The sequence below is a fragment of the Anopheles coluzzii genome, chromosome 2, assembly GCF_943734685.1.
Source record: "Anopheles coluzzii chromosome 2, AcolN3, whole genome shotgun sequence".
NCBI classification, from domain to species: Eukaryota; Metazoa; Arthropoda; class Insecta; order Diptera; family Culicidae; genus Anopheles; species Anopheles coluzzii.
The window spans coordinates 87,443,444-87,456,302 of NC_064670.1; the positions used below are offsets into that span (position 1 = coordinate 87,443,444).

The 12,859-nt window shown below is 38.5% G+C and overlaps 1 protein-coding gene across 2 annotated transcripts in view; it reads right to left on the reverse strand.

Moving 5' to 3' along the window:
• Positions 1–7,526, reverse strand: part of LOC120950050 (protein dead ringer) — a 107,098-nt gene extending 99,572 nt beyond the window's left edge. The window contains exons 1-2 of one of the 2 annotated variants that reach the window (XM_049606197.1): positions 7,216–7,526; positions 6,114–6,366 (exon numbers count right to left, since the gene is read on the reverse strand). Coding sequence is in view for 1 of the 2 variants with exons in the window: in XM_040367788.2 (XP_040223722.2) it covers positions 1,344–1,409 (66 nt within the window). In the remaining variant the exon portion in view is untranslated. Of the gene's footprint in view, positions 1–1,343; positions 1,737–6,113; positions 6,367–7,215 lie in introns of those variants that run through there. The other variant, XM_040367788.2, reaches the window with a different exon arrangement.
• Positions 7,527–12,859: the final 5,333 nt, after the last annotated feature.

Below are 12,859 nucleotides of genomic sequence, written 5' to 3' on the forward strand. Positions count from 1 at the left end.
AGCGCACCTTCCCCCCAAACGGTGCAGACACTTTTCATTTCCCTTGGGGTTGGTTCATTTATATTTATATAAATCATAATTATGCACAGCGCTTCCGGGGGGAAGCGGGGGAGCGTTTCCACTACCAGAAAAGTGTTTAACCAAGCACAAGCCTTAATCCAGAATCGGGAATCGTTAAGCAGCGCAAACAACTGTGCTAGAACCAAAGGAAAGCTTACACAACCTTCTTCTTCTCCCTTCGCTTCTTTCCTTCCTGCTTTCAGGTCTGTTTCTACCCCCGTCCCCACGAAGAAGTAGTCACGGGAGACGCAATTTGTAAACACATCTGAAAAGCTCCGCCTTCTACTCGCGAGCTTTTATTTTATTACACTACTTTTTCACGCACAAAAGGGCTTTTGCGAAACATTCTTTGCTGCATTTGCATTGCACGCGTAGCTTTAGCTCGTGTTTTAATTACAAATTCATGTCCCTGAATATCTACTGACGTTGTTTTGAAGCAGCTTTTTTCTGAAGGTTAAGTGCAGAACAACTGCATTTCTGCACCCTCTTTTTGCGGTGGTGTGGCAAATCAACACTTCCTTTGCTTCTTCTTATGCTGTAAAAAATCTTGAAATGTACGTTTTTAATCAACGTTCGAGAGGAAATGCCCAATTAGAGATATTGTTAAAAAGGTTAGTATAACAGCTGGAACAGACCAAAGGCTGGAAATGGTTTAAAATCGATGCTATACAATCCTTAACCACACAATCCATTGCCAATTCGTCTGTTAAAATTTGTCTGTTCAAAAGCAGCATGCAAATGAAAAAAAGGTTTAAAAGCATGACAATTAAATTTAAATATAGCATTCTTCCCACGATATTTATATATTTCTTCAATGGATTTACAATGACATACCAACAAACATATTTTAAAATAATAAAATCCAATCCAACGAAATGCTTTTCCGAGTACGCTTTAAATAAAGACCAATACAGGTAGTCCCCTACTCGATGTACGCGATTTAGCTGTACCCTATTTTCTAAATTTGAAAGTTCTTTGAGCAAATGGTACAAATTTGACCTATCGAATGTCAAATGCAAAATAAATTTCTTTTGAACGAATTTTAATAACCATTTTAAAAGGTATAAAATTGGTATATTCAGTTGAAATACTAATTTCACCAATTGACTAAGTCATAACTAAGTGGCTAAAACATACCACTTCAAGCAAATTGTACAAAAATTAGCTATAATTTGACTGAAAACCTTTAAATTCGACATACGCTATTGCCTCCGGTCCGCATTAATAGCGTATATCGGGGAATACCTGTACTGTTAATCTTTTGCAAGTACACACACACTTACCAACGGTGAATCATCGCCAAGGTCGGAGTCAGTGTCCCGTTCTGTCCGGCAAACACTTGCCTCCATCGCCGCGTACACCGGCACAGGTTCTCGATTCTTAACCCGAATGGTGAAGCCTTTTTTCGTCTACCGTATATGATAGAAACTCTCTTAACGATCCGATACGCACTAAGTGGCGCAAGTTTAGAGAATAATTTTATTTTTGAGAGTCTGTCCCAATGCAATGTTTTTTAATACAATTTCCTTTCTTTTTTTCAACTTCACGTTTTTGAACAGTCAACTTTCAACACGCACACTAACAGACACTCACTTAGGAAATCACACACGTACAAACACATAGAATATACATTTTCAAGAGTTACCTACATACTGAATTACACATTTTCTGTTTTTTTTTGTAACTTGAAGAAAGTCCTATGCGCGAATGTGAGTAAAACCGGGTTTGGAAATGAGTCCAAAATTAACCATTATTTTTTATTTTTAGAAACCTTAACCGGATAACACTGGATCATGTGGTGATCATGTCGTATAATATCGCTAGAAGCGTGGCAGCGACTCCATATTTGAACCGACATTATCACACTGCAATTAATGCCTTCGATTAAGGTGCAAAAAACGGATTTCACTTAGCTCCAAAAAGAAAAAAAAAGAAACAAACGCAAACGACCGAGTGAAAGTGTTCCATAATTCTAGGGACGACCCAACAGGGTCGCCGGTGATACACACTATTCGCGCACTTTACATAATGATTGGTTTCCTGCGTTCAATTAATTACACACATCGACGAAACTGATCGAAAAAAAAGTCAGTCTTGCCATCCGACATGATTAACTATCGAACACACTAACGGCGGTTGCTCTCGATATCATGCCAAAAAAAAAAAGACGGCGACGACGACGACACTCCTCCTGCTCTGCCCAAAATGCTACCGGTGGTAATCTAAGCGCTGTCTTCTAACGATGACTAATGAACAAACACACGACGCTTTGGTGTACCAACGATCTTCCAACACCAAAAGGGGGGCGCGCACACAAAAACACGCACGACGAACAGTAAAATAGAGCTAACCGTATAGCAACCGTTGCCGTAACGAATTAATCGCCTTTCACATCGCTTACTGGGAGAAGCGGTGTGTGCTCTAACGAAAGACTAACTACGTACGATCGCTAGCCAACACCGGGGGACTGGGAGCGCTTATCGTGCTTGACAATCTTAGAACCGATTTGATTTAACGAAAGATATTGAAAAAAAAACAGAACGAACAAGACCAGGACATTTATAGGCAGGCGTTGAAGGATTTAACGAAAGTGGTAGAAGGTTAGGATTAGATCAAAAGCTTCTATAAAACAATTGAAACGAATTGAAACAAAACGCATAGAAAAAACGAATCATGACAATTGGGCGTACAACAAATATTTTAAGTTTTTCAGGGACGTAATTTTATGCCAATATTCAATACAAATTTTATGTTTATTACAAAACTAACCGCTCGCGCCTATAGAATATATATACACATACCCTAAGCTGCATCGGAACTGTTTCACAGCAAATTGATCACCGATTATAACTAGCAGAGTTGTCTGCTGGCGTTAGACTCGGTTGATACCAAACCAAACACAGAACGAACGTGTCTTCGCTACCACAGCCCTTAACGATCTGAACGTTTTGTCCCACTTTCGTCGTTTAAATAGAACTTTGCTGCCAAAAGTTTGTCACTTCCCATCATTGTGAGAATAACGACAAAATGCATAAAACCTCAAAAATTCTGTAAAAAAATCTTTTTTGCTTCTAGGAATGACTTTACGACAGCTTTTGCTCCTGTTATCACCTGCGCTTAGTGCCCCCTTTGCAAAACCGAAAACGAAACTCACTCAGGACCCACCGCATAGGATCAAACCCGCTCCCAAGGACCACACAGAAGCATGTGATCCTTTAATGTTTAGCAAAGGAAGCAAAACCGGCACAAAAGTTCTGTCGAGACATTTAACACCTTATCTTCCAAACACCGAGCTGCCGAAATAGCGCCCTGTTTCGAGCGTTGCAACGGAGCCGCGGAACTCCCCCCAAAGTTGCGTTCTTCTTCTTTTTTGAGCCGATGCTATTTTCCAGTAGAACACCATGTGCCATTCGAAAGATAAAACAAAGCGTTGTCGTTAAATGATCATCACCAGATGCGTTGTGCATAGGTTTTGCAGTTTGGAAGCATTTTTTGTAGTTTTGGCGTCCTATCCTTAGGACGATTCTTTATGGATGTATAAAGTTTTAAGGGAAATGCTGTAAAAACAGTCACCAGAATGTATAACCGGTTACAAGACCACCAGGGTAGAGTTCAATACGCCGGCAAAGGGTTAAAGCCGCTCGGCGGATTCTCATTTGGTGGTCTTTGGTACAATTGCATGCTGGTTTAAGAATAGGTGTCGCTGTTACGTTTTTTTTATATTATTGCATGCGTACAAACCGAACCGAATTTTACCTCCTTTTTAAGGTATGTGAACCATTCAAAAATAGAATTCACAACGTCTGTTTACCAAATTAACTATCAACATAGGCTAATAAGATACACAAATACTTTTGCAATAAAGATAAAACAAGTATTTCATACATACATGAAACTATCGTAGAACTATGGAATAAGCTTGAAAACTGTTAAATACTTTTTTCTAAACATCAGGATTAGAGCTTAGCGTAAACACTTTACCATAACATTTGTTGTCGAATCAATGGAAAAAGTAACGAGTGACGACGATGATCAAAGTATGATAATCATACTGTTGGTAAGATATGAACTTGAAGCAGGCATAAAACATCAGAAAGGATTTTTTTTTTGTATGAGCTTAGTTTTTTGTTTGCCATTTTGTTAAAATCACTACGAAACACTTTTTGATTGATATTCATTTATATGCTTTGTATTTTTTGTAAGCAAAGTTGTCTCGTTATTAAAGAGCAACACAGTAATGTTGTCAAATTCTACGATCCAACACAGTCATATATTCAAATCTTGTACGACACGAGCTTTTTACGATGGATTTTACGAAAAACCTGCTAAAAATAAGATTATGATGTTCATGTTCATCTTTTTGGCGCAACGAACTGTGCGGTTTTGTGGGGCTATACAAGCTTTTTAGAATTATTTAGGTATCACGCATCTGGATAGTCAGTTGCTACGTGGGGGACTTGAACCCACAACGAGCATGTTGTTAAATCTTGCTAGTTTGCGAAGATTGTGAACACACGGTGTAATTTTTATGGTTATCTCTACTTTAAAATTTTAAACCTAAAACCCAACATTATACAGCTTGACCGTTCCATCTAAATAGAATAGAAACGTGAAATGGGAAGCGAGAAACCTGCTTCAGATCTAACTTCAATACAGAGCATTTAAAACGCGTTTTTGTATGAGGTAAAAATAAAAGATAAAAAAGTAAGACCCGTCGAAGTAAGTTTTTCAACGAGGAAGTTACTAGAACAATACTACTCGCCAAAATCGAATTGTAACACAAAAAGGAGAATAATTGTTACTGATTGGATTATTACTTTATTATACCATAACAATTTTGCATTACAAATTTGTTCTACCAGAAAAAAAACTTATATTCATCTTATACATTCCATTCATCAGTTAATTTTTTGTATAAAAAATAATCGAACTGAGAGTATACTTCATTTGTAATTAATATTTTCCTCAACATTTAAAACAATATGATCCATTCAAAACTTCCGAGAAAAGTAAAAAGTAAAATTGCAGATAAGAATTTTAAATTCTTTCAAGTTGTATTATAATAAATTTTAACAATTTGTTTATTGGAAATTATATTTAATCAATTTTAAATGACACTCATGAACAGTTTTAAAATTATCAGTAGAAAACAAAAATAAATAGTAAAAGTAAGGAGTGGTAATACAGGGTTTCCCACGATTTATTGGTTGGTTCCCAGCAATTTTTGGTGGGTTCCCATATTTTTTTGGTGCGTTCCCACGATTTTTTGGCCGTCTCCCTGATTTTTTTGGTCCAATTGTATTGATATCCAATCGGAAGATACCAATAAATTATGGGAAAAAACTAAAAATCTATGGGAACCCACCAAAAATTGATGGGAACCCACCAAAAAATCATGGGAACTGACCAATAAATCGCGGGAAACCCTGTAAGCTCAATTTCAGTGAATATAAAAAAAATGAGGTATGATGTAATATGCATCAAACGATAGCAAATTGTATGACTCTGTGTTTAGTAATGCAGTCAAAAGTAAGTCAAAAATCAAACTTAGTTTTTAGTTAAAAAATATTTATTCTATAATTTTATTCGAACAGTGCAGTGATAACGCATCGCATTCGAATCTTGCATTAAAATAAGTGTTCATATTCTGCAAATAGTCTACAAATAGGAATCTATTAAGAAATAAATGACAGCACAAATTTTTCCTTTTAATGCCATTAAAGAGACCTCGGCTCAACAATGTGTGACAGAATTTAAAAAAAACACACGCACACACACACACATACATAAACCACAATTAGTATCGCAAGATTGTTAATAGCTGTGTACCGCATACCAAATTTCCAATTTAAGTTTAAAATGAACACAGTCAAAACCCATTCATTCCTGAGGACCTGATTTTGGACCGGAGGAACTTTTTGTTTGAAATACATAATAATAAAGACTGAATTAAACAATTGTAAGCAGTTGCTTACATTTTTTAAAGTAAACATGAGATGTTATTAAATTTACTTTAAAAAAGGAAAACAAATAATAATACACGAAAAACATACCTTTTGCAAAGTAGAACCGATCCGTTGGTCGCGTTGCAAATATTCGTATAAATGTCAATGATGATAATTTGCCACTGTTTCCATTTGCCACTAACGATTCAGATGATTCAAATGCACTTCAATTTCCGCACGCAAAATTAATTTCACTTCATATCACACAGTTCACGAAGATTTTCTTAATGCACCAATTAATAGTGCAACAACGAATATTCAAAAATTCCACACAATTGCCCCTTCTACCTGGCGGATTACACTAAAGGAAAGCACACTCAATTCATAAAGCTGATCACTTTTTCAATCTTTTTTGGGGGGGATTTTGCTCACACTAGGTCTCGTTACTTAGACGCACAAAGTGTGTGTGTTTGTGTGTGTGGTTGTTTAGTTGGGCTCAACGAAAATAGATGTGGCGGCACACGCACGGCGATATAGTCACTTTCACTCTCGGCTCGTCACAGTTTAGCGTCACTGACTCTTCAAACGAATTACCAGATTTACACGCACAGCAAGCAACGTGTCGTCGTCGGTCAGGCACACAAATGAGCCACACACACACGCACACACATACACGCACGCAATTGGTTGTCACCTGGTAAACATTAGATGTACCACCACATCACAGCATGCCGTGGAGCACAAGCCGGTCCCGGATGCAAATTGTCGCGTCTCTCTTTCACTGCATGGGATGTTGTTTTAGAATGCACTTAAATATGTTGCACTACGCTCCCGAGTGTATGTGAGCACAATGTTTCCGTTGTAAAAACAAACCGTTGCTTTAAATCGCTGCTAAACATTTATTTGTGCCAACGATAAACCGTAATGTAAAATCACAGCGCAATTAGACACAAACAGAATTTGCAACAAACGCTCTACGGTTATGGCTACGATCGGCACCAACGCCAAATTCGCGCAAATACACGCACCTTATGCACACTACGCGCCACATGCGGGCAACCGGCAACGAATGAATGAATGAACGCGTCAAAGGGTACACGCGACCCAGCGCAACATCCCCCCCCTTTCTGTGTGGCAGCAATCGAACAACAGCAACAGCAAGCCAAGTGAAAGAACTCCCCCCCTCGAGGGTGGGAAAGCAGCAACTCACCGATCACACACAACTAGGACACACTACAATTGCACTCCAACACACTCTCTCTCACATACACACACACCAACTATCTTTTTAGTGGCAGGTGGTGGTGAAGGCGTTGATACGCGAGTACGCGCACGCGTGCGTATTGATAAACACACACACCGCGCGTCGAACCCGATCGGATCGTTACAGTGCGCTAGCTGCTATCGTCGGCGGTGAGGCAGCAGCACAACCACGGCCAGCTTCAGGATTCCGTTTGATGTTGCTCGACCGAACCACACCACCGTACGTACACACTCGTATGCGCGAACAAGGCGCCGGCTTTGACTGTGGCAACAGGGAACGGAACCGGAGCTGGTTGGCTTCCTCCTGCGTTCGCTGTGAGCACTGTGGGCACAGCGATGCACAAAATTGGTATAAACACACGCGCCAGAAGAAGATCGACAGTTTGTCGGTGGTGTGGGTATATTTTATAGATTGTTTGTTTATTTTCTAAATATTTTCTATACACAAAAATAGTGTGATTCCCTATATGAAGGCATTTTATTCAATGCGTAATGAAATTTGTATCGTTTGTCTGTGTATATTCGAATTTTTTAATTACTCTTGCTACAAACATTTATAAAATGTATTATAAACTTGTTTTTATAACTATTGAACTAACTGTGTTGCACCATCTACCCTTATTCCTTCAAAATTAATTTCCTTTCTTTTGCGCCAAACTTCTTCACACACCTAATGCAATCAAATTTTCCATAAAGTGAGATCACACGCGCTCACACACCACCACACAGAGTTGCGTTTTTCCCGTAGCAACGTACTTGTAAAAAAAGAAGGCGGTGTACAAGAGCGTGCGACTGTGTGCGTGCGTTCATCAATGAAATTCTCACCTCCGCCTCGTTCATTCATCACGCGCACTTTTCTCACTACGAGCGAGTGAGAAATTGTAAATTGTTGCTAATAAATCTGGCTTGCAAAACAAAGAAGGTGATTTAAGTATTAATGAATTAAACTGAATCTTATTTTATTTGTTTTCAATGTTAAACTGTATACAAAATCAGTAAATCGTCACCAAAGGCAACAAACTGTTGGTGAATTTCAAACCAAAATGTTTTGTTTCTATCTCACCTGCTCGTGTATCGGCAGAACGAGACGCCCCGATGGTTGCTTCTCACCACCGAGAGGGGGATGAAAATGAAGACCCACTGTTGTTCTCCGTCTAGATGCATGATTATTTCTTTCCGGCGCGCGCCCTTGCTGCTGCAAAATTGCTGTAATTATTCATTACACCCTGTTCCCCTCGCTCATGAATAAATAATCAAGTATGTTCAAACATGGTGGAAATACGGAAATGTGCGCCATGCGCACTAGCGGCACATCGGGAGCGTTTCGATAGCATCGCCACTCGCTATCAGTTCTAAGGATAAGAAGGATAAGCACTATGGTGCGATCAAGTTATAACTGCCAGGGAAATGTCATGGCATCCTCTTTGAATCATACAAGCACACACACACACAGTACGCGCAGTGTGCTTCCTTGAAATTCGGAATCGGAAAAGCTGTGCCCAAGCGTATGCGCATGGGAATGAAATTTATTTTGACCATACGCACACGCACAGCAGGACACACCCGAGGAGTTAAGGCTTAAAGATTTATTCAAATACGAAATTGATCAACAAAACGCACCCAAAGAAAATCGTACAACATGCAGCAAGCTGGCTACCACATGTTTTCCCTCCGCTCCTTTCTCCCGCTCTATCGCTCTCTGTCTGTCCTTCTTGGGTTTAACCCTGTTTCGCTTCCTCCAACTGGGCATTGCTGATAAAAATGCATCCTACTGCTAGCGTTTGCAGTGCGCCAAACTTTTTTCCTCATGTTTTACTTTGCCTTTTCCTCTCTCATTCTCTAATTCGTTGCAATGCAGCGAACCGTAAATGTAGGCAAATGCACTGCACAGGATGTTGTGCCGCGTTCTAAGCTGCCCTGCAATGGGACTGGATCATGGCATGCTTTTTTTGGTTTGCTTTTCGGAAATCCTCTCCACTATGCGCTTTTCGGATGAATTGCTTCGTCCTTTTGCGTCATACGCCATGCAAACGGGAAGCAAATTCGACGCGATCGTAACGGAAGCGTGTGTTTTTTTTTTAAGATTTCATTGTATGAATGTTTGCATCATGGCGGTTTTTTTTTTAATTTTTCGATGATTTTGTCGATGTTTATCTGGAGCTACATATTGTAATAATTTTGTAAAGGACTTGTTAATTTATTTCTGCCTAATACTTGATCGTCATTCATTCGTTGCTACATTAACTATAAATTATTGATGTTCTTTGGAATTCTATGTTGGAAGAGAACAACATATGTTCTATGGAAGAGAACATCAATGGTGAAGTGGGTGGTGGGAGGAAAAAAATATCGGACTAGGATTACATTCCTTAACTATGTATGTAACAGCAGCAAATATTTAGATTCTGCTAAAAAATCGTTGTTGAGCTTTTTATGTCGCTTTGGTTTGATCGGATCAGTTTTGAACCGTTGTTCACAAAATTGATAAGGTTCTCATGGCAATTTCAAAATAATTTTTGAAAATCTTTTTACATACTTTGGTTTGCATTTTCAAAACAATCATTACATGCGAAAAAAATTTTTTTGTGAATTTTTTGGCTATTCGAAAAATATATATTTTGATAATTACTCTTATAAAACTTATAAAACCTTCAAACAAGTTATAAAGACACTTTTTAAAAATCGTTCAAAAATGTATTTCTGTAAAACCTTTGTAGAATATGTTATTTATATTTTTGAACGATTTTTAAATGCGTTATTTAGCACATTAAACCTGTTTTTCGAAGTGTCTTTATAGTTATGGTACGACCATAAATTTGTTTTTTCGTCATAAGTCATGTAAAAATGAGCTAAACAAATTTGAAAAAAATATACGAAGATGTGAAATAGTATTCTGAACAACTCATACATTCACTGTTTTTATCTATCTCTTATGGATTTTCTGCAAATCGCGAAAAACGACTGTCCATATAGTTGTGGTAGGCGCTGTATACCAATATTCAATTTTAGATTTAAATTTATTCTTAACAATCAGCATCAAACTATCAGAAAACTATCAAGCGTTCAACTAAAAAGCGTTCAAATGTTGAATTCTGACTGAATATGTTCGCCCGAATCAATTGGTTAAATATTTAGATATGTAAATGGTTCGGTGCCGTGGTACATTCGTCAATTCGCACGACTCAATGATATGCCCGACATGGGTTCAAATCTCGTACGACACGAGCCTCCATACGTAGAACTGGTTATCTTCCATCAATCAATAAGACTAATAGAGACCCAGCCAAGCCCTGATCGACAACGGTTGTTGCGCCAGAAAAGAAGTAGACATATTTGAATATATTTAGTTTTAATATAAATAATTAATTATTCATAAACCTTCCGACATGCACCATTTCATCTAAAGCACATCCGTCGTTCATAAATACAGTTAGTCCTCGAGATACACGGTTTTTTAAAGTTCTTGCGAGCAAATTGTAGTGATTGGAAACATCAATTGTCAAATGCAAAATGAACTCTCTTCGGGTCAATTTTTTTAATTCCTAATTTTTATAGTTTTCTTCTTTGGCAAAACAACCGCTGTCGGTCAAGGCCTGCCTGTACCCACTAGTGAAGTGAGCTTGGCTTTCAGTGACTTATTGTTACCATAGCAGGATAGTCAGTCCTACGTATGGGGGCACGGTCTATTTGGGGCTTGAACCCATGACGGGCATGTTGTTACATCGTACGAGTTGACGACTGTGCCACCAGACCGGCCCATTTTTATAGTACGAAGGTTTAAAATTGTAGAATACAGTCAGAATTATATCAAATGATTGATAAATTGACCGGTTCTAATAGAAATCCTGAACATTACTATATTGGTAACAATTCTATAAGGTTCAATTCCCAGGACCATTGGAAAGCAATGCCTAGTACTTTGAAAGACATTTATTCATTAGATATGAATGTGATACTTTTTTTTATTTATTATTTACTCTATTGTATATTCTTGTCTATAAGACTAAAAATGAGGCTAGATATAAATATAGTGATTACTAATATACTAGCACGCAATAAATGAAACGCAACTTCTGTCAAGATAGTATTTTTTTTTAAATTAAAAATGTATCTTTTAGAACCTTTATTAGATGACTCATAAGCATCAGCTTTTTCCTTTTAAGGAGCAAGCTGACTGGCGTACTTATAGCCACCGGACTACTCTTATTCGTGCACAAATCCTCTTTGCGGACACTTTCCTCCGTCACAAGCCCGTGGAGGAATTCTGGAGGAATGAACTGGTAATCCAATAATTATGATACTGACATATTACTCGCTTGTATATTTTGATCAGAAAACTGAAACGATTAAACACATATCATCGTCTTCTATTTGGCGTAACGTCCTACACGGACATGCCAGCGTATATAGGCTTTCGAAGCTTTATTCATTACCACGTAGCCGGATAAGTCAGTCCTTGCTACGCGAGGACGATCCATTCTAGGCTTAAACCCATGACTTGCATGTTATTGAGTCGTTCGAGTTGACGACTGTACCACGGAACCGACTCTTTAGTTCTGATTAAACATATGTGATTTAGTAATCAACATAACTGTTCGTCCAGTCTTTCTGTTTTTGGTTTAGTTGTATGAACATTGCTTAAATTGTCCAGATAATCTTTTTTTTCTAATTTTTGTTCATTCAAAGATGTAATAACGTTACTGTTGTATTTATTTTCTTTTTTTTTCTTGTTATAACAAATTGATTGACACTAAAACGACACACTGGACCTGTCTGACACTTAATTAACAAACTAAAACTTAGTGCGAAGGACATTAGTACAACTGGGTGAAAACATTTATTTTGCACCCCGAAATTACACATCGAAATGCTTCACTTTGCTAATAAAACTTCGTCATAAAATTCGAGCCCCACAACAACATCTTCAAACTGTGCTAATTCCTCTGCCCCAAATAGCAAATTGCTAATTGATTGCATTAAAGGAGAGTAATCACATTCGCGTACCGTACGCGTCGGCAGATCGGTTTATTGCTCGCTCCGTTTTCATCCCTGTGCGGCGGGTGAAGCAAACTTTTACGATTCCTTCCAGCCGCAGTCGTAAACTTTGCTTCCCATCAGAGGAAAAAAAAAACCCGTCCACGAACGTGCACAGCTTCCGGAGCTTGAACAATGACTGAGACTGGTGTATGATTTAAGTAGTTCAATATTGAAGGTAAGCATTCCAAACATGCGCTTTTTACTTTGCTCACGAGGTAATACGTGAATCTTGGATCAATATTACCTTTTCTTCTCCTGCCGAATCACACAGGACGACTCCGACACACACACACACATCCAGCAGCAAGTGCATTAATCGTGAAAATGGTTGCATCTCACACCAAACGATGCTTTTACCAAGCGTTTCTTTCATCGACAGTGCTCCGTACTCGCTTCGCTCTAGCGAAAGCACCCATTCATCATTATGCAAATACTTGTGTTGGTGGTGGTGGTGCTTGACTTATCATTTATCTCACTAATTGATTTTCTCCAACCAACTGGCCAAATGACGTGGCCCGGGCTCGGGAGTGACGGAATGTTTGGCTCCCCTCGGG